The following is a 26126-nucleotide window of genomic DNA, read 5'->3' on the forward strand; positions in this document are numbered from 1 at the left end:
GGCTGGACCAGGGGGAGGGGGAAGAGGAGGAGGAGGAGAGAAGAGAGAGAGAGGGAGGGAGGGAGGCTCTGCCAGGAAGAGGAGAGAAACTGCCTGCCTCCCTGCCTCCGACCGGCCGTCAGTCCCTCCGTCCACCCGTCGGTCTGCCAGGGCAGAGCGGAGCGTGAGGCTCGCAGACTCCCATGAGCAGCTCGGGGGGCAGCCTGCTCTCTCTAGGCCGGCTGCCAGCTGCCCACCCCAGTCCTCCAAGATGATGAAGAGGCAGCTTAATCGGATGCGGCTGCAGCTGTCCCAGACGGGGGGCTCAGGACGGTGAGTGCTGCCCTAGGCTGGCCTGGGTTGGGGGCGGTGGTAGGAGACGCTAGGTGTGTGTGGGTGGGTGTGTGTGTGTGTGTGTGTGTGTCTGTCTGTCTGTGTCTGTGTCTGGAGAGGGGATGCAGAATTAGAGCTGAGAAGTCCAGTGCCTCAGCCAGCACCACCCCCAAGCCCCAAACCTGGGTTGGAGCCTCTTCCCTTTAACTTTGCTTTCTCTTTCAACACTCCCCTTCCCCCGCAAAGAGGGCCTCCTGGGAAGGGAAGTCTCGTGAGGTGAGGCCTCAGACTCAGTGTAGGCCAGAGCAGCCCCCACCCTCCCCCCACTCCTTCCAACTGAAGGAGAGGTTTGGAGTCCTCAGCCCATCCCCCCCAAGATGTTAGGGAAGGGGGTCTGGCTTGGTTGGGAAAAGGGGTAATCTCCACCCATGGGGGAGGGGCCTTGATAGAGGGGACTAGGAACAGAGTGCCTTAACTAGGAGAGACTTTAGGTCAGAGTTAGGAGGGGCCTTAGAACTGAGAATGTTAGAACTGGAAGGAAACCAGAACAGAGACCGTCCGAGCAGCTTGTGGCCTCACAAATCAGACTGTAAGAGCTGGGAGGGCTCTCAGAAAAAGGAACTTCAGAGCTGGGAGGACCCTTAGAAAAGAGATGTCAGAACTGGGGGCAATCTTAGAACATGGAATGTCAGAACTGGGAGGATCTTAGAACATGGAATGTCAGAGCTGGGACGAACCTTAGAACATGGAATGTCAGAGCTGGGGGGAATCTTAGAACATGGAATGCCAGAGCGAGGAATCTTAGAACATGGAATGCCAGAGCTGGGGGGAATCTTAAAACATGGAGTGCCAGAGCTGGGAGGAATCTTAGAACTGTGCACTTTCCCAGCTTAGAACTGTGCTTAGAATACAGGAAGTTAGTGTTTAGAGCTAGGTTTAGATCTTCTAGTTTAATACCCTCATTTACAGCTGAGGAAATTAGGAACTGCTCCCTGACCCCCTCCAGGTTTCTATAGTTCTGAGTTTTAGAGGTGGGGGTGGGGCTAGGCCTGAGCTGATGGAAGGGAGGGTCCAGGTCCTGGCTGGCTAGCTTCTCTCACTACCTGGAACCCTGGGGCTAATTTCTCCCATCCACCTCCCCCAACCCCAGCCTCAATTATCCAGTCTGGACCACTTAAAGAATTAACATTTCCGTACCTAAGAGGATCCAGAGACCCCGGGGGGGGGGGGGGGGTGGCGGGGGGAAGAGGAAGGTTCGGCCTGATCCTGGCTCCCTGGAGACAATGACTTCTGGAGACTTCTTAGAGGGGTAGAAAGTCTTCCATGAGCTGCTCTACCCATGTGTCTTTGCTTTTCCTGTCTCTCTCCGCCCCCCACCCCCACCCCCCTCAAGATTTCAGTCCTCTGAATTCTGCTTTGCTTTTCCCAGGGTCAGGTAAAAATCCAGCCGCATTCCCAGGCCTAAGTTTCTAAACATCTGCTTTCCAAAAACCAAAACCAGATGGCCTTGCCTTGACTCTCTCACCATCTCCTCCCCGTCCCCCCTTCCCATTCCCTCATGAGAGTTCTTTTCTCATGTTGGGGGGGGGAGACTGGGAACCAGGATTCCTGGGTTGCAATCCTGTGAGACCTTGGACGAGTCACTTTTCTCTGGACCTGTTTCCTTATCCTTCAGATAAGGGTGTTCGTTGGACTCAGTGACCTCTGGAATTCTGTGACTTCAGTGTGCATTATAGGCTGTGCTGGAGAAGCTGGGGGTGAGGGGAGAAGTGAGGAGAAAAGATTCTGCATTTCAGGCTAAGAAGGACTTTAGAGGCCATCTAAGCTCAGCCCCTCATTTTTTTTTTTTTTTACCAAGAAGGAAACTGAGCTTTGGAGGGGAAGTGATTTAGGATCATAGTTTCAGAGCTGGACAAAAGCCCAGAGGCCATGGAGCCCAATCTATGAATTGTACAGGGGAGGACACTGAGGCCTAAAAAGAGAAGTGCTTTAAGATTACAGGGGCCCAGATGTGGAGGGGATGAGTCCAAGAGCACAGAGACGACATTCAAAGCCAGCTTTTTTCACTGTTTCTTCTACCCCCAACCCAAAGCCACATAGATCCTCCTTCCCCACCTCGAATCTCCCTCCCTCCAGCTGTGCCCTCACAGGTTTGGTGGGGGGGGGGGGGGGGGCCAAGAAGCTCTGTCCCCGCCCTGCCCCTCGTTCCCAGGTGCAGCTCTGGGTGGAGAAGGAAGCGGCTTGACTTCGGATTCCCAGCTGCTTTGGAATGTGCTCCAGCTGGAGGGGTGTGGGAGAAGAATGAGGGAGAGACTGCAACAGGAGCTGGATGTGGACATTCGGGGATCCTTCCTGAAAGGGCACATGGGCTGGGGCTTCTGTCCTCTCCACCTTCCTCCCAATCCCCTTTCAGCTCCTAATAGGTTGCCCTGAAGTACCCCCCAGTCCACACTTGGCAACTGGTCATAGGATCATAGATTTAGAACTCTGAGGGGCCTCAGAGAACAACTAGTTTGACTGCTCATTTATGGGAAACTGAGGCTCAGAGATGGCCAGTGACTTGCCCTGGGTCACACAGCCAAGACTTCAATCTAGATCTTCCTTACTCTGAATCCCCTATATCAAGATGTCTGCAGGGTCTGGGGAAGCAGGAAAGTAGGTTGAGTAGAAGCCTCCAATCTCCTCCCTCACCCAGTCTCTCTGTCCCCAACAGTGCCCAAGAGACTGCTGAATTTCTGAGTGACGACCTGCTCCAGGTATGGATGTGGACTCAAGTGAAGTGACAAGAGGCAGGCCCATACAGGAGTGCAGAGAGCACATATAGGTGGAGGGAGGAAGAAAGGAGGGAGGTAGCCAAGTGGGTGCTATGAGTCACCAGAACCTCCTGGACTGGATTCCTCTTTAAAGGAAGATGTCACCCTGGGGAAAATAGGGTGACAGAAGGTATACATCAAAGGGGAGGGAAGAAGGGGCGGAGGAGCTGAGACACAGCCAAGTACTGGGTATGTGGCCGGACACTACCTGGGGATGAGGAGGAGAGGGGAAACCAACCAATCAAAGGATAAACATTTATTAAGCACTTACTGTGTGCCAAATACTATGTTAAGGGTTGGGTATATAAAAAGAGACAAAAGGCAGTCCCCGCCCTCAAGAGGCTTACAGGTCTAATGGGAATTGTAAACAGAGCACACAGGCCCCATCCCAGGAGTACTTCCTCTCAGCCTCTTTGTGCCGCCCTCAGGTAGAACAGAGGTTAGAGCCAGCCAAGCGGGCTGCTCACAGTGTCCACAAGAGGCTGCAGGCCTGTTTACAGGGCCAGAGTGGGGCAGACATGGAGAAGCGTGTGGTGAGTATGCATGCATTACTTGGGGGGGAGGGGGGGAGGGGGGGAGAGATGGCTCCAGAGCTTTGAGGTGGTGGGAACGGAGATTAGGGGAGGTCATAAGATAGAGCCCGAGCTACAAGAAGCCTTGGAGTCCAACGTCTTTATCTTACAGATGAGGAAACTGAGATCCAAGGAGCTAGTGACTTGCCCAAGGTCACACAGGTAGGAAGTATCAGATAGAATTTGAACTCAGTTCCTCAGACTTTGGAGTCTAGGATCTTTCCTTGGGACTCTCCCCTGCCCTCTTTGGTTCTAGCAAAAGAACTCTGGGTGCCCTCCCTTCCTCCTGCTCCATCATACCCCACATACTCAAATTGGGTTTGTTCCATAATATTCAGCTAGCAGCTATTAAGGGCCAGGCATCATTCAGACGGAGTGCTGGGTTACACAGACAAAATGGAACAGCCCCTGCCCCCAAGAGGCTTCTCGTCCCTGGAGCTCCTTATCTGTTAAATGAGGGTGCTGGACTCTGAGGTCCTCTCCAGGTCCAGGTGTGCTATCCTGAGACCCCTCCCATTATATCAGGCTGAGGGGCAAGGGCACCTTAGGCACAAGCCTTATGTTCCATAGGAAGAGAAGTCAATACAAAATATGCCCAGAGCAGATACAAGGTAACTTGTGGGGATTGGAAAAGGCTGACTTTGGGAGATTCTTAGAGGTGGAGGTAAGAAAAGAGGGCACTTCAGATGTCTGGACCTGCCTGTGCATAGGTACAGTGGGGAGAGATGGAACCTGAGGGTCAACAAGAAAGCCAGTCTGGCTGGAAAGCGGAGCATATGGGGTGAGTGCTTAAGTGTTCAGTGTGAAAGGTGGATTAGAGGCAGACTGTGGAGGGCCTGAAATGTCAAACTGAAGAGCCTGTGTTTAAGGCAGGAGGGATCGGCTGTAGGCTTTCTCTTGAGGAGGGGAGTAACATGGTCAGACCTGGGCTTTAGGAATATCCATTTAGCAGCTGCGTGGACAGCAGACTGGAGAAGGGAGAGGCGGGTCATATGGTGTTAACAGGCATTTTATTAAGCACCTAGCAGACATCGTGCTGTGTGATGGAGAGTCAAAGATTTCCCCTCCCCCCCCAAAAAGGACAAAAAATGAAAAACCAAAAACCTAACCCCCAAGTGTTTACAAGTTGTTACAAAATGTTTTAGAGATCATGGGGGGCAGCTAGATGGCACAGCAGATAGAGCACCAGCCCTGGAGTCAAGAAGACATGAGTTCAAATCCAGCCTCAGACACTTACTAGCTGCGTACCTTGTACAAGTCACTTAACCCTGACTGCCTCAAAAACAAATGAAAAAAGGCTGATGGTTCCCTGTCAAACTTTGCCCAGATCCTGTCATCCCAGCGTGCCCTGCTACCTTCCCTCCACCTTGGCCTGACAGAAAAAGCCTTGAGTGGGAAGTCAGGAGACCTAGATATCAGTCCCAGCTCTCCCTCGGGGTCACTGTATACTCTTAGGCAAACTGATCCTCAGTTTCTTCACCTGCAAAATAGACGTTATGAGAACAGAATCACAGAGCTGGACACAACCTCAGGGGTCATCTAGTCCAAGACCCCCAGCCAGTGGTTCATTCAGCCTCTGCCTGAAGACCTCCAGGGATGGAGAACTAACTCGCTGCTCCCAGAGGCAGCCAACTCTGCTTTGGTCCTCTCTAATTGCTAGGAATTTTTTTCCTTATATGGAGCCCAAATCTGCCTCTCTCAGCAGCTGTCCCCCCTGGCCTGCCCCTTGCTCCTGGCTCTGCCTTCTGGGGCCAAGCAGGACAAGGCTAAGACCTCCCCAAGACAACCCTCAGCTTCTTGAAAAAAGCTGCTCCATCTTGCCCTTCCCCCACCCAGAGTCTTCTCTTATCTGGCTAAACGTTCTCCTCACATACTGACCTTCATCCTTCGGTCCCCCATCTCCTTCCTCAGAGGGTATTGTAAGGAGCTAAGGATACAGGATTGCTTTAGAAAGTAAGAATTGGAAAATAAAAGTGTGTTATTCAGTGCCGAGCAGAGACATCTCCAGCATGTGTGTTTCTGGGTCTTTTTCATATATAGCCCATTCTCCAGTTAAGAGTGAGACTTGGGAGGGGCAGGCAGGGGCTTTATATCATTCCATCTCAGGAGGCAGATACAGTGGAAGGAGCACTGTCTCAAGAGAACCTGGGTTCCAATTCCTCCTCTTACATTTAACGTCTATGTGACCTTGGCCAAGTCAGGCTACTTCCCTGGGCATCAGTTTCTCCCCTGTAACACGAGTCGGGGTTGGACTGATTGGCCTCTGGAGTCTCGCCCAACTGTGGATCACCAGGTCTGTGAAGTCCCTGTGAAGTGCCACAGCTAGCTCTGTGCTCAGTTTGCAGTGGAAGGGACCAGATCTCAGCCTCTCACCTCACCCTTTTGTCTTTGCAGAAGAAATTGCCTCTCATGGCCTTGTCCCACACTATGGCTGACAGCATCAAAGAGTTGGATCCAGATTCTAGCATGGGGTGAGTGAACTGGGGAGGGAATTAGGTCTTGGAATCCCAGGAGCTGGAGTTATTCCCTCCCTGGATGGGCAGAAGATGGGCCAGGGTTTTGGGGGGGGGCAGTCCTCTTTCCCTAGTGGAGAGGGGGACTAGGGCTGGGGTTGACCTGTTCCCCCTCCATGGGGCAGAAGACTGGGGCTGGGGTGGGTGTTGACCAATAGGAGGGAAGGAATCTCGGTCTGACTGTGGTCACTCGATCCCCACAGGAAGGCTTTAGAGATTAGCTGTTCCATCCAGAGTCAGCTAGCTCGGGTCCTGGCAGAGTTTGAGATGGCCCTGGAGAGAGATGTCCTACAACCCCTCAACAGGCTGAGTGAGGTAATCATTGTCATCTTTGTCATCTCACCAGCCAACAAAACACCGTCAGTTTTACTAAAGGTTTTACATGCATTATAGTGATAAGAGCCATCGAAGTCATCCTCCCATGCCTCATGGTAGCCTAGAAATGACGCTGGCTCTAGAAGTCTCTGCCAGCAGAGTACAACTGTGGCCCAGGTCTTAGCAAGCTGGAATGGCTTTGAGAAGGGACCTGCCTAGCCAATACTAGAAGGCTCTGCCCTAGGGTTCCAGCCTCCAGGTGACAAATTCTTCACTAAGTACAAGCCCTGAATTAATAACAGCTATTATCATAATTGTCACTTACTAGCACTTTCACATTTTTATTGATACCTTTTATTTCTTCATCACATACATTTTCCACCATATCTCTTCTCTATCCCAGAGAGCCAACCGTACCAAAATCACTTCATTTTTCTGGGCCTCAGTTTCCTCATTTGTAAAATGGAAAAGTTGTATGTGATGACTTCTAAAGCCCCTCCCCCCCATTCTAAATATGTGAGCCAGTTAACAAAGAAAAAAGAAGAGGGGAAATAAACTTCAGCAAAAAGTAACCAACATAGCAACCAAGTGCAGCATGATATATAGTGTTCTACACATGTTGTCCCCTACCTCTGCAAAGAAGGGAAGAAGGTGCATTCTCTTATCTCTTCTCTGGGGTCTGGGGTCACACTTGGTCATATACGTTTTGTTTTGTTTTTGTTTTTTTGGTGAGGCAATTGAGGTTAAGTGACTTGCCCAGGGTCACACAGCTAGTACAGGTCAAGTGTCTGAGGCCAGATTTGAACTCAGGTTGTTCTGACTCCAGGGCGGTGCTCTGTCCACTGCACCAACTAGCTGCCTCTTGGCCATATACTTTGAAAGCTTTGGGTTTCAAGTGTTTCATTGTTACAGTCAGTTCTTACATTGTTTTCCTGGTTCTGATGACTGTGTCCTATATTAGTTCATGTAAATCTTCCCATGCCTCTCTGCAGTCATCATATTTCTTCCTTTCTTATGGTGCAATAACATTCCGTTACATTTATATGCCATAATTTGTTTATTCCTTTTCCATATGATGGAATTTTACTTTCTATCTACTTCTTTGCTACTACAAAAAGTTCTTCTATAAATATTTTGGTTTAGGTGAGGCCCTTTTTTTTTTTTTAACCTTCTCCTGGTATGTGACTAACAGAGTAATCTCTGGGTCAGATAATTCCAAGTTGTTTTCCAGGATGGTTAGACTAATTCACAATTCTACCAACAATTTATTAATCTGCCAATTTCCCCCAATGTTTCCAACATTGACTATTCCCACCTTTTGTCATCTTTAGTCATTTGTTGGATGTGAGAGGAAACCTCAGAGTTGTCTGAATTTATATTTTCCTGTTATTAGCTCTATGTGGTTGTTAATAATCTATAATTCTTTTTTGATAAATGTTTGTCCATACACTTTGACTACTTATCCAGTGAAGAATGGTTCTTGGTCTTACATATTTCTGTTAATTCACTACACACACACACACACACACTCACTATCAGGCCTTTGTCAGAGATATCAGATGCAAAGATTTTTCTTCCCAATCAATTGTTTTCTCTTATGCTGCTTGTATTAATTTTGTATCACCTTCATTTTTTAATATCTTTCCTCCTTCCCTACCCATGAGCCATTTCTTGTAACAAAGAATAAAAAAGAAATGAAAACGAGCAGTTTAGCAAAACCAACAAGCACACTGAGTCTGACAGTATGTGCGCTTAACCCTATTAAAAGCAACCCCCACCAAAACCACATGATTATATAAATAGGTGTGAAAAAAACTTTTCACAAAGTTCAATACTAACATGTGCTAAAAAAAAAAAAAAATGAACCATCAAAATCCTATGACTATAGAAGGGAAATTTTTATTATGATTAAAAGTGGATATCTACAACCAAAAGTTTGCCTTATGGATGATGGGAAAACACTAGAAGCTTTGCTAATAACTACAAGTATAGAGCAAGCATACCTTCTTTCCCCACTGTTATTTGACATAGTCCTAGAAATGCTAGTAATAGCAGTGAGAGAGAGACAGACAGAGAGAGAGAAATTACATAAAAACTAGTTGATACTGGTTAAAAAAAATAGAGAAGCAGATCAGTTGAACAGGCTATATAAGGAAGAATCAGAAACAATTGAAATTTTAAAATGTAGTGTTCTCTAAACCTAAGAACATAACATAGCTGAGGAAGATACTTCTATTTGCTCAGGAAACTGGAAAGCAATCTGACAGAAACTGGGTTTAGAGCTACATGCTACACCATATATCACAATAAACTCAAAATGACCTGAATATTCAAGGTCATGCTAAAAAACAGTTGGAACAGAACCAGTATTTTTCACAGTTATGGCTAAGGGGAAAGACATGATCACAAAAGATAAGATATATCATTTTGATTACATGCAGTTGAAAAGCTTTTGAGGAAACAATCAATGGGACTAGGTTAAGAATAGAAGTTGTTGGTTGGGGGAAAAAACCACAACAAATCTTTGCATCTCTGTCAAGAGTCTGATATCCAAGATATATAAAGAATTAATAAACATATATAAGAGCAAGAGCCATTTTCCAAAGGATAAGTGGTCTAAGGATATGCACAAATAGCTCTCAGAAGAGGAATCTCAAACTATTAAACACCATTTGAAAGACTGCTCAAAATCACTAATAATAGGAGAAATGCAATTCAAAGTAACCGAGGTCTCACCTCAAATCCAGCAAATGGGCAAAGACAGGAACAATCAATATTGGAGGGATTATGGAAGACAAAAACACTATTATTAGAATTTTGAGTTAGTTCAAATAAACAATTTGGTATAAGTGACTAGATGGTACAGTGGGTAGAGTGCTAGACTTGGAGTTAGGAAGACCTGAGTTCAAATCTGGCCTCAGACATTTACTAATTGTTTGACCCTGGGCAAGTCACTCAACATCTGTCTGCCTCATTGCCTCATTTGTAAAATGGGGATAATGATAGCACTTCCCAGGGTGGTTGTGAAGCTCAAATGAGAATATTTGTAAAGCTCTTTGCAAACCTTAAAGCCCTATGTAAATGTTAATGCTTTGACCCAGAAATCACACTGCTAGGTTATAAACTCCAAGAAAGGCTTTATCTATACTAAAATATTTATAACAGTACTTCTTATAGTAACAAGAAACTGGAAACTGAGGAGATTCTTCTTCTTCCCCAACCTCCCCTGAAGGATGACTAATTAAACTGTGGCACTTGATTATAGTGAAATAGTGCCATGCCATAGGAATTGAATTGATGGGTATGAAGAATTCAGAGAAGCCTGATTTATACGAACAGATACAGAGCTAATAAGCAGACCCATGAAAACAATATATATACAATGACCCAAATGGTATAAAATGAAGGAAGGAAAGGGGCCCAAACTGAACATTGTGCAATTAAAATGATCCAGCTTAGCCCCAAAGAAGATATGAGACAAAGCAGGGGCAGGAACTGTGGGCCTGGAGTGTTCACATGCTGTCTGACTTAGTTGACGTGTTAGTTGGTTTTGTTCAACTATTTTTGTTTTTTATCTTTTTCAACTGTCTTTTCTTTTTTATTCTTTGTTACAAAGGATGGCTCTCTGGGTAAGGGAAGGATGAGATAGTTCCATATCTCCTATCATATTTTCTTCAGAAGTCAAAGTGATTTAAAAACAAAAGAAATACTTTTTTGAAGCTTTTTTTCTTTTCTGGAGGCATTCAAGGTTAAGTGACTTGCCCAGGATCACACAGCTAGTGAGCATATGAGGCTAGATTTGAACTTGGGTCCTCCTGAATCCAGGACCAGTGTTCTATCACTGCACCATCTAGCTGCCCCAATAATTTTTTTTTAAAGAAAGAAATCAGAGGAATAAACATTGGCAAAGGAGAGACAGTTATTTGTTTGCCAATAACTGGGTGGTTTACTTAGAAAACCCCAAAGAATCAGCAAAGAAACAATTTCAGTAATGTTGCCATTGCCTAGATGTCCATCTTGGAAGCAGGGAGTCAGAAAGCCTGTGTACAAATCCTGGCCCCATCATTTCCTTGTCGTGTGCCCTTGTGAAAGTCACCTAACTTCTCTGATCCTCAGTTTCCTTTTTTTGTGAAAAACAACTGAAGGGTTGGCCAAGAGCTATTAAAGGCCCCTGATCTGTGCCTTTTGTCTGATCCACCAGGAGGAGCTTCCATCCATTCTCAAGCACAAAAAGAACCTTCAGAAATTGGTATTAGACTGGAATGCCTTGAAGAGCAGGTGAGTAGCTGGTGTTGACCTGGGGTTTGGCTCCGCACAAACTAGGTGACCCATGCTGGGCTGTGTGTCTGGTGGGCTCTGGGATCAGAGCAGGGGCCTCTCTCCTAGCTCACTTTGCTCTGTTTCCCAGCCACAGGCCACACCCTTGATACCACCCTGGTCATCTCAACACTCTACCCTCTGACTGGAGGGGAGCTAGGGGAGACTACCCATCCAACACCAAGGGTCTGTTCTGCTGATAATAGTAGTGCCACCTTCCCAGACAAAGGGCAAGGCATTTTTAAAGTGTGCTTATGTTTATAATGTGTGAATGCAGGTGTAGCCATGTGCACATGTATATATAAGCATGCTGTTATGTGCTCATGAATGTGTGCTTGTGTGTTGTGTGATTATGTACAAATCTGTCAATGCTTTGTGCAAATATGTGTATGTGAGTATGTCATGTGTTTTATTGATTACACATGTATCTACATGTGTGCTGTGCAGAAGTAAGAGCATGTGCAATAGCTGTGTGGATCTGCATGGTATGCTCACAAGATACATGCACACACCTGCACGTATACACCATGGCATGAACATAAATGGTCACACATAGTGCCACTGTGACAAAAGGTCTGGAATCAGAGCCAGAAGAAACAAGGTGCAGCTCTGGGCTCTATAGCTTCCCCTGCCGTATGATCTGGAGCAAATCATTTCCTGTCTCTGAGCCTGTTTTCTCGTCTTTAAAACAGTGACAGTTATAGTGAAAGTCATGACAGTCCCTGTCTCTGTTGCTTTTGGAGGCTGACCTAGCACTTTGGGGACTCTTCACAGTACTCCTGGGAGGTGGATATTTTGTGGCTCATTGTGGCTCATTCCACAATCTGGGGGCATCAGGACATTGCTTTGCAAACTCCCAAATGCTGCCTTGGGTAGGGAGTGTGTGTGTGTGCGCGCAGTAATGTGCCTTTTTAGTCCCATTTGCAAATAAAGAAAGAGGCTCAGAGAGGTTAATTGATTGCTCAGGGTCACATAGGAAGTAAGTCTGGGAGAATTCCTCTCTAGACATACTATACCTGAAATACAGGATGTTTGAGAGGATCCTTTTATTGCGTGTGTGTGTGTGTGTGTGTGTGTGTGTGTGTGTGTATGTGTATGTGTATGTGTGATGGTGAGCACATATATTCTCTTGTCTGTGTCTTGTGCTCCTGACGAGGCACATCTTTTTGCATGGTTTGTCTGTGGGCGCCCTGGATGAGCTGGTCAGCCAGTCAGCCAGACCTCCTGTGTCCCCTGGGGAAGGTTCTAACCAGGCTGTGCTTCCCAGAGGCCACAAGGGGGCGCCTGGTCCTAGGTCCCCTAGTGGAAGGCTCTGACCAAGCTGTGCTTCGCACAGAGCACAAGGGGGCACCCGTGTGCACATGGGTGACTGACTAAGGGAATACTCTGGTGAGCTCATTTGTATTCAAACCCCAGGATTCCTTGTGAGCTGCCGGGAACCTGAATGACTTGAGTAGGGGTGGAGCGAAGGTGATTGGTCATTGAGTCTTTTTCCTCCTGACCCTTCTCCAGGCTCAGTCAGATGGCCAAAAGTTCAAGCCTGGGACCTGGTGTAGGGGGTCCTGGGGGTTACAACACCATAACCAATAAGCTGGAAACCCTGAAGGAGGAGGAAGAAGAACTGAAGAGGAGGGTAGAGCAGTCGAAGGTGAGGACCTCGGAGGTTCCAGGGCTCTCAGCAGAGAGATCCAGCAGGAGGCTAGCGCTTATTACAGTCATGTCACTGCCCATCTCTAAGTCTGTTTCCTCCAGTGTAGGGATCACTATTTTTTGCACTCCCCGGAAGCCAAATGAAGCATAAAATAAAATACCTAGGGAACTAATTATATTAAATACAATTACAAAAAATATTTTAAAAGCCCCAAAAAACTAAAACACGGTCATAGCCTCAGGGTAAGAACCCTTCATCTAGAGCTAAAAGGAACATCAGAAGTCTAATCTAATCCAGGCTTCATATTTTACAGATGAGGAAACTGAGGCCCGAGAAGTGAAGTGACTTGTGCATGGTCACGTGGGTAGTGACAGAGGCAGGGTTTGAACCCAGCCCCCTTGCCTCCAAATCCCACTTTCTTTCTACTGTGCACCATTACCCCCCAAGGTGGTAAACATTACAGGTCTAATTTGAACCCAGGTCTTCTGCCTCCAGAACAGTCTTTCTTACCACTAAACCTAGCTGATGCTGATATTGTGCACAAAGGTTTGCAGAGTTCTTTCTATCCATGATCTCCTCTGATCCTCCCAACAACCCTGGAGGCAGGTGCTATCCTCGTCCCATTTTACAGAGGAGGGTTAAGTGACTTTTAATCAGTCGATAAAGAGTTGTTAAGGGCCAGGCACCATGCTAAGCACTGGGGATATAAAGAAAGGCAAAAGACAGTCCAGGCCTCAGGCCACTGGGCCTCAATGCTTCTCAAAGTGCCCACAATGACAAAAGGATACATCTTTCGACTTATTCCGAGCATTTATTAAGCTTGCATGTTATTATGTGCAAGCACAGCGCTAGGCACTGGAGATGCAGAATGGAGGCGACATGATCTGTCCAAAGTTGAATGGCAAGGAAGTGATGGCCCTGGGAAATCAGTTCAACTCAGCCAGCATTTATTTAGTGCCTACTGTATGCCAGGTCCTCTACCAGGTGAATAAAATAGAATGAAGGTGAATAGAAAAATAGGAAAAAAAAATAGAAAAATCAGGACAAAGTGTCTGCCAAGAGCTTATATTCTATTGGTGGGGGGGGGGGGGGTGTCATGTCATCATGGGCTGCCATCCTGCCCCCCTCACACACACACACACCAGGGGCAGGCCCAGGAGAATGGGCTTACGGGGTAGGGAAGAAGAGAGGGGGACTGATCCCAGAGCAATTTGGAGCCCTGCTATGTCTCTCCTAGGATGAGTATCTGTCGGATCTGTACCACTTTGCTACAAAGGAAGACAGCTATGCCAACTACTTCATCAATGTAAGAGCCTCCAGGAGTCTCCCCCACCATCCCTGCCCCGGGACATGTTGCCAGAATTGTGGGGAGAGTTCTGGGAGGTGGGGAAAGGCTGCTGCTTCTTGGCAGAGGCGCCCTGGGGAAAGGAAGACCTAGAGGGTACCCAGGGCTCCCCAATTTGAGGAGGAAGGACAGTCAACAAACCTCCCCACCAGGGGTCAGGACCCTCTTTCTGCACTGTCACAGGCCTCCTCCCAGGTGGGTTCTGGGAGATGGGAAAGGAGCTCTGACCAGGGAATCTCCAACTTCTTGGCTCCCCAAGACTCACCTCTCCGCCCTCGCCTCATGGCCCTTACCTTGCCCCTTCTCTTATACAGCTTCTGGAACTGCAGGCTAGTTACCACCGAAGATCCTTGAGCTCACTGGACACAGCCTTGGCTGAGCTAAAGGAGACCCACGGCCACACAGGTATTGAGGAGACAACCCCCTCCTGCCCCTGCCCGAAGCATCTGTTGTTAAAGGGGGGAGCTCAGGACTCTGACCTCTTCCCCTTAAGGCCTATGTGACCTCAGCCAAGTCACTTTCCATCCTTGGCCTCAATTTCCTCACAGCACAGTCGGCACTGGAGACCCAGAGCTGGGTTCAAATGCTGCTTCTCAAGAGCCTTTATAACAAAGAATGAAAAAGGCAGGGAAAGGAAGGGGAGCAAAACCAATTAACATATCAACGAAGTTTGGCAGTAGATGAGGCAGGAAAAAACATCATAATAACACCTGCTCCAACTAGCTCAGAGAATGTACACCACTTCAGGGCAGAGACTGTGCACATTTGTCACCCAGCAAGGTGCCTGGCCCAGAGCTGTCCCTTTATAAGTTCTCACTGGATGGAATGGGACCCTTGAATTGGGGGAGTGACCATGAGCTTAAGGTGTGCCAGGCTCTGTCCAAGGTGCTGGAGACAGAGACAAAAGTGAGAGCAGTGCTGCCCTCAAGTCAGCACAGCATATATGCACAGTAAATGTTAAAGAAAATGCTGCAGACATTGGAGGAGGAATGATGTGATACATTTAGTCTCTAAATGAACAAGGTGACTACAGGCCTACAACAGATGCTAAAAAACCAAACCAAATCCATATACAGGGCATTCCAAAAGTCTACCAAAACTTGAAATTTTTGGGACAACCTCTTTTCCTGAATTTGCTGTCCATTCTCCACGCCTCTCCTCCCTACCAGCTGCTTCCAAATTTCCACAAATTTTCCACAGGTTCCCAACTGAGGGGAGGAAAGGCCAGGCTCTTTGGGAGGCAGGGGAGGGCTGGCTTTGATTTGGCTCACCAGGCCCCCTCTGGGGACTCAGAGAAAACTTGAAGCAATGGGTATTGGTGAGGAGGGATTTAAAGGGAGTAGGGATGGTTGAAGTGATAATTGAGGAGAAACCTCCCCCCTTCCCCTGCCTCCTCCAGACTTCTGAAGGTTTTGTCTCAGTCCTATCTAGTGGAATGAGTATTAACTAAGGGATTAGAGAGGAATGAGAATTTAGAGATCATTTAGTCCACCCCCCCAACCCCCTCCAATCCAATAAACTTGTCTGAAGTGTCTAGGATTCTTTGCCAGGCACTTTGTGCTTGAGAAAACAGGAGCAATTCCTTCCTCTCCCCTAATTGACAGATAAGGAAACTGAGGTTTCTGAAGGGCAAGTGACTTGCCCAGGGTCACACAGCCAAGCTAGGATTCAAATACATAACTATTGATTCTGAATCGTGTGTGTGTGTGTGTGTGTGTGTGTGTGTGTGTGTGTAATGAAATTTTTTCAATCCACAAGGCTTTGTTTTCACCCACTCCTGCTTCCCTCCCACTGGAAAAAAAAAGAAAAACAAATGCCTTGTGACACAGAGAGGGAGAGAGACAGCTTTCTTTCTCCTACACCCTGACAGCATCATGGATTTTCATGGGGAAGGGACTTCTGAGGTCTCTTATTTTACCGAAGAGACAAATGAGGAATAGAGAAGCTTCCAAAGTGGCCCAGATTATAAGTGGCAGAGCCAGGATTTGAACCCAGGCCCTCTGGTTCCCAGTCCAGTATGCTTCCCATAGTGTGGAGTTCCCATCAGACCTGGGGCGCCTGAGCGAGCTAGAGGAAGGGCAGGTGGGGAAGTTAGTTTGATGGCCCAGGAGTGACAAAGGGGGAGAGTAAGATGATCTTTCAGTCTTGTGTTTTGCCTCCAAGGCTGTTCTTCCCAAGGAAGGGAAGGCAAGGCACCCCCTTCACCCTGTCCCATCTCCTTTTCCTCCCCCAGACAGCAGCACCCGGGTATCAGACGCCCCCTCTACCAAAGTGTATGGGGTGGCCTTGAAGACCCATCTGCAGGAGACTGGCCGGGACGTTGCCTTGCCCCTGGAGGCCTGTGTGTTGATGCTTTTGTCTGAAGGCATGAAGGAAGAGGTAAAAGGGAGAAGGGCACTCCAAGGGCCCACCCCTCACCTGGGAGGGGCTAGGGAAAATGTCCTAGGTGCCAAAGTAAGGCTACTTATCCCATGTGGCTATGGAGAATCCAGAAATGCCTGACTAGTTCTTAGAGACTGGCCCATCTGGCCCTGTCATTTTACAGAAATGGGAAACTGAGGCCCAGAGAGGGGAAGGGGCTTGCCCAAAGCTGCAGGTAGTGATCGAGCAGCAGGGCTAAGATTCAAATCCAGCTGATATGTTTACAAAGGGATTTCACATACATTTCCCAATAGCCCTACAAGAGAGTGGGTGGGGCTTATTCTCTCCCAGGTAAGGTGCCCTGAGAGGTCAGGTGATTTGGCTAAAGTCACACAGCAGATTAATAATGGAGCTGGCTCTCCTGATACCCTCTGGCTACTTAAGTGAGCCACTTCTGTCAATGTTGTTGGGAATTCTGTCATACAGGTCTTCAGGTTAAGAACATGGTTCCCTAGTAATACAAATGTTCCTAGGAGGGCTAAGCCATTATCAGTCACTTCTACCTTAGTGTAAGATCTTTTCCTATATATGGGGAGGCTGAAATGCATGTTCCAACCTTAGAGTCTTAGGGCCTTCAGCCCTTAGAGGGTGGAGGGAGAAGCTGCATTCCACGGAGGACTGGGGACAGAGTGTCCAAGGCTGGCCTTTTTTCTTCTCTCCCATCTCCCATGGCAGCTAATCTCACACCCCACCTTGCCTGGATTCATTTCTTTCCATCATCCATCCATTCTCCTCTTCCTCAGGCCTCCTTGGGATTCTATCATCCCCACATCCCCTTGGCCTCTCTGCCTCAATGGGCAGGCCTCCACAACAATGGCTTTCCATTTGCCTAGGGTCTCTTCCGCTTGGCAGCAGGGGCCTCTGTGCTGAAGAGGCTGAAGCAGATGATGGCCCTCAATCCCAGCAGCCTGGAAGAATTCTGCTCTGATCCTCATGCGGTTGCTGGTACCAGGACCCTAGACTGGGCTGGCCATGATGGCTGGCTGGGCACCTTCCTCCCTTCCTTTTCTTTTTTCTATACTTCTTAAATTCTTTCTTCCTTTTTTCCTTCCTCTCTTCTTTCCTTCCTTCTTTCCTCTTTCTTCCTTCCTTTCTTCCCTCCTTCCTTCCATCTATCATTCTCTCTTTCTTTCTCCTTCCTTGCTTTCTTTTTATGTGTTTTGGCCTCTTTGGCTTTTACATCACTTTCATTTTCCAGGCTACCTCTCCCCCTCCCCCAACCTGTGGACCATCCATTATTACAAAAAATTTTAAAAAATAAAGGCAGAGTGGGGGGAAGAAGTAGAGTTTAGCAAAACTAACCAACAAAAAAACCAAAGCCAACGGGATATACACACCACATTTGGGGCAACCCTTCAGCAGAGGAAAGACAAAGTCTAGATAATTTTGACATTGATTTCAGGAGTTTTCTGGCTTGAAAAATACTTAGCTCATCGATAGGTAATTCCACCATTCATGTTTCATTCCTTTGGATGAAGCACTTCGGTGTTGGAGTGCCAGTGGGGAGCTTCCCTAGAGCAGGTTGGATGGGGCTGGGCCCGAGGGGCTTCACCATTGTGTCTGGGGTAGGCCCATGCTGGGCTGAGGATTCTGGGCATCAGGATGATGTTGCCTTCCCTCCCTCCCTTCTCTCTTCAGGGGCCCTCAAGTCTTACCTCCGGGAGCTTCCTGAGCCCCTCATGACATTTGAGCTCTATGAGGACTGGATGAGAGCTGCCAAGTAAGCGGGGGCAGAAAGCCAGCCAAGGGAGAGTGGGTGGGGGAGGAACCATGGGCTAGTAGCAGAACGCTGGACTTGTATTCAGGAAGATCTGAGTTCCAGTCTCACCTCAGACCCTTCCTAGTGGGGGTGGGGCCTCAGCTGAGGGGGTTAGGCTCCACAGTCTCTCAGTCCATTCTAGTTCCAACTCTATAAGCTTATACAAGTGAATTTCTGAGAAAGGCCTTCCCTTCATAACCCACTGCCATTTGTCATGTTTTCCCTTCTTTCACTGTTTCCAGTCTGAAGGAGCCAATGGCCCGGCTTGAGGGCCTCCAAGAAGTATGTGGGAAACTGCCCCAGGAAAATCTCTGCAACCTGAGGTGAGTCCCTCAATGTAGTCACGGGTGTGCTGGGGAAGCCCATTCAAATTGGGAAGGTGAAGGGCTTGGCCCAGGAGCCAGGAAGGGGAGTGGCCCACTCCTGATTCCCTCCCTCAATGATCCTTTCCCACCCAGGTACTTGATCAAGTTCCTAGCCAGGCTGGCCAAGGAGCAGGAGGTGAACAAGATGACCCCGAGCAACATCGCCATTGTCCTAGGCCCAAACCTGCTATGGCCACCCACAAGAGATGGGTAGGAGCTGAGAACATGGGAAACTTAGATCTGGAAGGAAGTACCTGACCAGGGAGGGGCATTTTTTGACAGCTGGCTGAAATCCTTTGGCAGGCCCTTGGTTGCACAGGCCTGCTGTAACAGGTCAATAACCAGCCCTGACCGACATTCCCTATTCTAAGCTCCCTCCCCTGGCTTTGACATCCCCTGTTCTAAGGCTCCTCCCAATTCTGATATTCTCTGTTCTAAGGCCCTCCCAGCTCTGACATTCCCTATTTTAAGGCCTTCCCAGCTCTGATATTCTCTGTTCTAAGGCCCTGCCAACTCTGACATTCCATGTTCTAAGGCCCCTCTCAGCTGTGACATTCCCTGTTCTTAGGCCACTCCCAGCTCTGACATCCTCTGTTCTAAGGCCCTCCAAGCTCTGACATTCCCTATTCTAAGGTTCTTCCCAGCTCTGACATTCCCTGTTCTAAGGCTCTCCTAGCAAAAAATGTCAAGGATGTTTCCCTCTACATTTTTCATGGACCACGTGAAATCCTTTGGTGTGCTGCAAGTGGCCTATGGGCCACAGGTCGTGCAGGCTTTTAGTAGAGTCTTTTTGAACTCAGAATCTCTGCCAGACTATGGGATGGTATGGGGAGGAGCAGAAGACTTTAGTGGAGGCTAGAAATAGAGATATTTGATGAAAAACTGAAGTTCCCCAAAATCCCTTCAGACAGTATGTGCTCAGGTGCCATCCCCACGCTGAGCCTTGGTGGGGATGGCAAAGTTCATGAGTACTCTCTTCACTAGGAAATCCTGGAATAGGGACTGTGGCTGGGAACCCTGGGCTAATGCCAACCTCCTCTCCTCCCCATCTCAGGGACCAGGCTCAGCTGGATGCAGCCTCTGTGTCCTCTATCCAGGTGGTGGGGGTGGTGGAGGCATTGATCCAGAATTCAGACACCCTCTTCCCAGGAGGTAAGGTCTTCTGTGTGTATGTGTTGGGGGGGGTCTGAATGTGTTTTTGTATATGTATATTTGTCCATGCGAGTATGTCTGTGTATAAGTGTGTGTGTGTATGTATGTGTGTGTGTATGTGTGTGTGTGTGTGTGTGTGTGTGTTTTGTGCTCGAGCTCACACCTTGGGAGAGTCAGGGGAAGTAGGACTATGCAAGGTGGAAGCCGGGAGGGAATGAAGGCAAGGACCAGCCCTCCAGCCCTTAAACACCCCATCTCCTAGGAGGAGGACCTTAATCCACTCCCCCTTTTGTTCCTACTGGACATTCTGCCTTTTCCTTAGCCTCCCTCTGGCACAGTGGAAAGAGTCTGAAGAATCAGAAGACTAAAGTGGTTAGGCAGAAATTAGCTTTAGACCAACACCTCAAATCACCAGATCTCCAATGGCCTCTCAGTCCATTCTAGTTGCAAATCTATACGCTTATACAAACGAACAGGAAAGTCAGAAGCCTTCCCTCCACAGTGGCTTGCCTCAACCCCAAATCTCAAAATAGAGCTTACTATTAAAAGATGTAACATTTTTTAAAGCAAGAGAACCAAGTCACATAAAAAAGACTCACTTAAGGAGTGAATTCTTAATCAGAGAAGAGAGAAGTGATCACAAAAGACAAAACTGGTCAGTTCTGTTCCATGAAATTGGAAGACTTTGGTACTAACAAAGTGAATGCAGCTCAGTTAAGCAGTAAGTTGGGAAGGAAAAAAGCAAACCTTTGCATCAAATATCTCTGAGGAGGGTCTGCTACATAGGATCTATGGCTGATTAAGAGAGATATTCCAGATGTAAAGCCCTTCCCTAATACTTAAGGAGTGAAAGGCAATGGACAGACAGTTTTCAAAAGAAACTGAATAAATGAGGGAGGGAGTGAATGAATGGATGAAGAACCGTTTATTAAGTGCTCACTGTGGGCAAGGCTTTTGGAGACCCAAACAGAAGAGCAAGCCCCTGGGCCTAAAGAGTTCAGTACACATGGTTGGAAGGCTCAGAATCTTTAGGTTGTAGTGGCAGAGCAGATGGCAATAATCCATTTTCTTCAACATTAGTTCCATGAGTAAAACCACATTGGTTTCTGCTGGTGAATCATGGGACATCACCAAGGGAGGGGTGGGGGACAAAGAGAGTCAGCAGACCTGGGTTTATGTCTTCTCTGATACTATGTGTGTGACTATTGGTTAGTCCCCACCTCTCTAAGTCACAACTTTTGCTTCTGTAAAATGGGGATCATGATACCTGTACTGCCCACTTCACGTGGTGGTGGGAGCAAAAATCTTAACGTAGTACAGCGATGCGCACTGCTGTTCTCCTTTTAATCAGTCAGAAGCCTACTCTGCCAGGCCCTGGGCTAGGTGCTAAGGAGACAAAGACAAAGGGAATGCTCCCTGCCTTCAGGGAGCTGCCATTCTAACTGATTCAGGCTTTTAGAAAAATCACTTCATTTTTAATTGAAGTCTTTTGTTTTTGTTTCTGAATGTATGCTATCTCTACTACTTATTACCTGTATGACCTTGGGCAAGTCTCATCCTCTCCCTGGGCCTCAGTTTCCTCATCTGCAAAATGAGGGGGTTGTACATGATGGCCTGTGAGGCACGTCCCTGCCCTATGACCTTCCCCTGCCCAGGGAGACATTCCTTGTAGTAAAGACTTAGAAAAAAGGAAATAACAACTTAGCAAAATTCACCAGTACATAGATGTTATCTGAAAGTTTATGCAGCGTTCCTTACCCATGGTCCCCCACCTTGTCGATGGAGGGAGAGAAGTGCTCACAATGGACCATAAGCTCCTTAAGGGCAGTCCCTGGCATATGTTAGGTAGCTGGCAAATCAATGCTCCTTAGCTGAATTGAATTCAGTTCCATTGACTCTATGCCAGGAGGGCTTTGGAATTTTTCCCCCTTTCTTTTGCAGAAATCGATTTCAACGTCTCCGGCTTGTTCACTTCCCCCACCATCCTGTATCAACCCCACCCCCAGGAAAAGATTACTGACAGTCCCAAGTCAGAAGAATTCCCAGCTGCCAGCACACCCCCTCCAGTGGCTAAGGAAGGGTAAGAACATTGGGATGTCAAAATGACCTGAGGGGCCACCCCAGCGTCACCCAGCTTAGGTCTCTGACAGGTTGGACAGCTGGTATCTCTTCCAGTTCTGAGGATTATTTCTGGGAAATGGAGGGAGATAAAGAGGGCTGGCCTTGTGGGCTTCCCTTCTATTTTATAAGGTTAGGGATGCCCCCAAACATCTTCAGCCTCTCCCATTGGTGGCAGTGGCGGTGGCAGTGGTGGTGGCAGCAGCGGTGGTAGTAATACCAACTACAACAATAATGATAGCTAGCATTTCTACAGCTCCTACAGTGTGCCTGGTACTATGCTAAGTGCTTTACCAATATCTCATTTAATCTCAAGACAACCCTGGAAGGTAGGTGCTGTTATCCCTATTATACAGTTGAGGAAACAAACAGAGGTTAAATCACTTGGCCAAGGTCACACAGCCTGTAAGTGTCTGAAGCTGGATCTTCCCAAGTCAGAGGCCAGAAATCTACATAATGTACCACATAGCTGCCTCAGTGGCAGATAGCACATGTTGCAGACTCATTATTCTGAATTGCTCCAGACCTGTTAGGAAATTTCTTTCACCAGTTAGTAGGAGAACAGTTGAGACAAGGCAGGCCCTGGGGGTCTGGGAGGTCACAGACCCTGATATAACTACAGAATCAGATGATGTAGGACTGGAAAGGACCCTAGAGACCACTTAGTACAGCCTCCTCGATCCTCTGCCCCAGTCCCAGTCCGGGACCCCCTACACTGCATACTGCCTTGCTCTCTAACTTTAGGCTCCCAGGGTTTGAGGAATTGGGCAGGAATATCCAGGATAAGTAACCCAGGCACAAAGGACGTGTTTTGATTTGATTCCACGAAGAATCTGGAATCCAGAGCTATTGAGATGTCCTGTCCCCCTGCCATGGTCAAGCTCTAGGATTCTAGAACCTTAGGCTTGGGAAAAAAATATTACTATGCCTCAGTTTCCTCATCTGTACAGTGAGAGGATATTGGACTAGATTTCTGTATGACCCTATAATTCTAGGATTTTTGATACCACTGCCTCCCATCTAGTCTAGGAATCCCCTCAAGCAACTTCCTTATAGATGCTTGAACACTTAGATTGATGGGGAGCTCACTACTGCTTCTATTCCACTTGGCCCAGGCAGACTTGCCCGCTTGGTTCTCAGTCCTCTGACTGGGGGATTGGGGTGTGGTTACCAACCGGCCTCCTGGTCTCCTGCTAGACAACAGCAAAGGTGTTTCTCCCAACCATGGCCACAAGGCAGTAATATGATCCTTCACACAACTGAGAAAGGCCTCACCCTGAGAATAGGGAGTCTCTTGGCATTCAGGAGATTCCTAGAAAATTGCCCCTGGGGTCCCTCTCTCTGGCTGAGACCCATGTCCTCCTATCTCTCTTTATCCCTCAGCAAGGTAGAGTTTGAACCTCCACCAAGGCCCACCTCCCCAAAGGTCAGCCGGAACCCCACAGAAGCACCTGGGCTAGCAGAGGATACAGCCCGAAAGAGTGAGTCTCCCCATGGCCGAGTACTGGGGGGTGGCGTGCATGGGAAGTAAGGGTTTCAGGGGTTGAGATCTCATTCAGAGATGGGGTTGGGACTGCTAAATCCTTGTCTAGATGGAGAGGTACAACACGAGCAACATAAAATGAGAGAGCAGCAAGAAACCGCCAAAATGATGGCACAGCTGGTCTGGAGGGAGCCTTAAAACGGAGGCTCCTTGACAGTCAAAGAGGGTTTCACTTCTGTGGCATTCAGTAGATTCTTAATAAATGCTTCTTGATTCATTGGAATATGGCTTGTCAGGGCTAGGAGGGCCCTTAGAACAGGGAAGTTCAGAGCTATAAAATAGGACATAGCATGGGAGGAACGCTTAGAGATCATCTAGTCCACATGACCATACTGAGACCCACGGAAATGAAATTATTTGCCCAAGGTCACACTGGGCTCATTTCAGAGCCAGGACTAGAACCCAGGGCTCTGGACTCTTGAACCAGAACTCTTGCCCCTGCATCCTGCTCCACTGTGCTGGAAAGACCGCAGGTGCTGGGCTGAGTAGGGGGAGGCCAGAATGGATTTGAATAGTTAGGGAGGTCTTGGAGGAGCAGGACCTTGAGTGATGGCAAGACCAAGGTCAAGGGTCAGGGCAGTAGTATCTGGCATCCCTAATCTAACTTTTTTTTTTCTCTGACTCTCTATAGCCAAACGCCCAGCCCCTGCCCGGCCCATGGTGCCTCCACCCCAGGTCCAGAATCCCCGATCTTCACCCCCAACTATTCCCTCTATGGCTCCAATCCCAACACAGCTGCAGCCCCAGCCTCAGCCCTCTACTCCAGGGAGTCCTATTACTCCCAGGGCCCTCCCCCGACGTCAGGCAGGCAGCAATATTAAGGCCCCCTCTGTGCCACCCCCATTGCCTCCTCAACCTCCCCAGCCTGTGCGCCGGCTGAGCCGACCCTCCCCTGCTTCCCCCAACCCCAACTCTGAGACTGAGGTCCCTGGGGAGCTCAGAGGCCCTGAGGGAGACAGCTGTGCAGCCCAAGGAGGGGTCACCATTCCTCCCCAGCCCCGGCCTAGGACTCTTGCCTCAGAGACCGACTGAGCCAGGGGCAGCCTGGCTGCCTCCTCCCACCACAGTGCACTGCCCCTCCCCCTCACCTCTTCTATTCTCTGGGGTTCCTTTTCACTCTGTCTCACCCCTGGCCTCTTCCCATCTGGGAGCTCCAGTGACTCAGCCCTCAACTGCCTGCGAGACAGGATGGACATCTCCCAGCCACAAGTGCCTCTGGTCTGAAGCCCCAGCTGGGCTGGTCCCTTGCCTTGGGAGCTGAGGAGGAGCTTGGGCCTTCTCTCTCCCTTCTTGTGGTGCCCCTGGATTCTGGGCATCCAGAGCTTCCCTCCCCATGGCCTGGCAGGGTCCAGTCAGGGAGGGAAAGAGGAGAGGAACGGGGAGGGCCCTTAGTTTGACCCTGGGAGAGCATCTATTTTCCTTTCCCAGGAAGGTTTTTGTTTTTGTTTTGGTATGGCTTGTAAATTATTTTGGATTAAACTGGAGCACATCTCATGTGTGGCCAGCTTCCCCTTTGTCCTCCAAATAAAGGTGATTATTGAGAAAGGAAGAGGCAGTTGCTTCTGTGCCTGAAGGTCAGGTTTATTCTGGAACAAAGACTGTGAGCCTCCTTTCTTCCACCCTGGGAGGGTCATAGGTCATCTGCTCACTATGGCATCCTTGGCCAAGCTTTACGTGACCTGTTTGAGCACTTCTGGTGAAGGGGAGCTCACTGCCTCTTACAATAATAGTACTAGCAACAGACCCTATGCTAAGTGCTTTACAAGTATGATCTTATCTGATCTCACAACCACCCTGGGAAGGAGGGACTGTTGTTATCTCCGTTTTACAGATGAGGAAACCAAGGCAGGCAGCAGTTATCCAGTTTTGCTCAAGATCACGTAGCTGGTGTCTGAGACAGTATTTAAACTCAGGTCTTCTGATCCCGGGACTGGCGCTAGTATACACTGCCCCGTTGCCACCTAGCTGCCTCTATCGTAGGGCTTATATGTGTGTGTCTATGTGGATAGGTATGTGTGTATGTAACATTCTATATAGACACGTGTAACTTACCTTTGTGTACATACACAAATATACAATGTATACATAAACACAAATATATATACAATGTGTATTCACAAATCTATACAATGTATATATGTACACAGCATGTCATGCACACACAACTATACAGTTTCTTTGTACAATGACAGCCACATAGTAGGCTCTTATTCCCTTCCCCTCACCCCCAACTCGGAGAGGGTCCGGATTCCCACTGGGGAGCGGTTTTAAAGCCAACCAGTTTCTAGGGAACCCGCCTCAAGGAGAGGCCCCTCTCATATGGCTGGACTTCCATCCCACAGTCCCAAGAGCCAAGTGGGCAGAAAGGAACGTGCCACCCCTCCCTTCCCGCGGCGGCCACGTAGCCCTGCCCACCCAAAGGCATTTTCCCGGGAAAACCTGACCCTAGCCTAGCAACTACCTCTCCCTGGCTCCTGATTGGCCGCGGCATCCGGCCGATCCACTCCTTCTATGTCGTTGTCGCAAGTTATCGCCTCCTGGTATTTATTGGACAGCTCCTCCTTCCAACCCGACCTATTTTAATAGGTGATATTGGATGTCAATCCCAACTAAGACCCGCCCTCAAGGAAAAGCCCACGAGCAGCTGAAAGCTGTAAGCGCCCATTGGTCAGGTCCGCAGCTTGTCCGCCTCCTCACCTCTTAAAGTTTCCCCGGTCGTCGGCCCTTTCTTAGCTCTGATTGGTCCTTCTCCGGAGAAAGGAAACTAGTCACGGATTGGCCGGATTTTTTGCAAATATTCAAGTTGGCCCGCCTCCATATTGCACTTTACTCAGCTGTCGCGGTGCCCCGCCCAATCCATTGGACGTGACCTCACGCTGTGGAGCGCCCAGGGCTACCACAACAAAACTAAGGACGCTGCCCCTCCCCAA

At 48.4% G+C, this 26126-nt stretch overlaps 1 protein-coding gene across 2 annotated transcripts; it reads left to right on the forward strand.

The window, feature by feature from the left end:
* Nucleotides 1–113: 113 nt before the first annotated feature.
* On the forward strand, nucleotides 114–24745 carry SH3BP1 (SH3 domain binding protein 1). 2 transcript variants are annotated; one of them, XM_036762178.1, is made up of 18 exons: nucleotides 114–312; nucleotides 3026–3068; nucleotides 3554–3658; nucleotides 6092–6168; nucleotides 6414–6525; nucleotides 10727–10803; nucleotides 12355–12490; nucleotides 13731–13799; nucleotides 14153–14243; nucleotides 16072–16217; nucleotides 17093–17204; nucleotides 17898–17979; nucleotides 18261–18341; nucleotides 18477–18593; nucleotides 19438–19535; nucleotides 21477–21615; nucleotides 23037–23134; nucleotides 23828–24745. In XM_036762178.1, the coding sequence occupies exons 1-18, from the start codon at nucleotides 251–253 to the stop codon at nucleotides 24226–24228; spliced, it is 2046 nt and encodes a 681-aa protein (XP_036618073.1). In that variant the 5' UTR covers nucleotides 114–250; the 3' UTR covers nucleotides 24229–24745. The 2 variants fall into 2 exon arrangements, with proteins under 2 accessions (XP_036618073.1, XP_036618074.1); XM_036762179.1 differs by lacking the exons at nucleotides 114–312; nucleotides 3026–3068; nucleotides 3554–3658 and having other exon boundaries at nucleotides 6119–6168; nucleotides 6418–6525.
* The last annotated feature ends 1381 nt before the right edge of the window (nucleotides 24746–26126 follow it).

Source organism: Trichosurus vulpecula, chromosome 5 (genome assembly GCF_011100635.1).
Source record: "Trichosurus vulpecula isolate mTriVul1 chromosome 5, mTriVul1.pri, whole genome shotgun sequence".
Taxonomy (NCBI): domain Eukaryota; kingdom Metazoa; phylum Chordata; class Mammalia; order Diprotodontia; family Phalangeridae; genus Trichosurus; species Trichosurus vulpecula.

Excerpts from the sequence above, each read along its gene's own strand:
- SH3BP1 (XM_036762178.1), top strand. The coding sequence starts at position 251 with ATGATGAAGAGGCAGCTTAATCGGATGCGGCTGCAGCTGTCCCAGACG. Across the intron at positions 3,659-6,091 it reads CAGACATGGAGAAGCGTGTG|AAGAAATTGCCTCTCATGGC; the intron begins GTGAGTATGCAT and ends TTGTCTTTGCAG. Across the intron at positions 23,135-23,827 it reads AGAGGATACAGCCCGAAAGA|CCAAACGCCCAGCCCCTGCC; the intron begins GTGAGTCTCCCC and ends GACTCTCTATAG.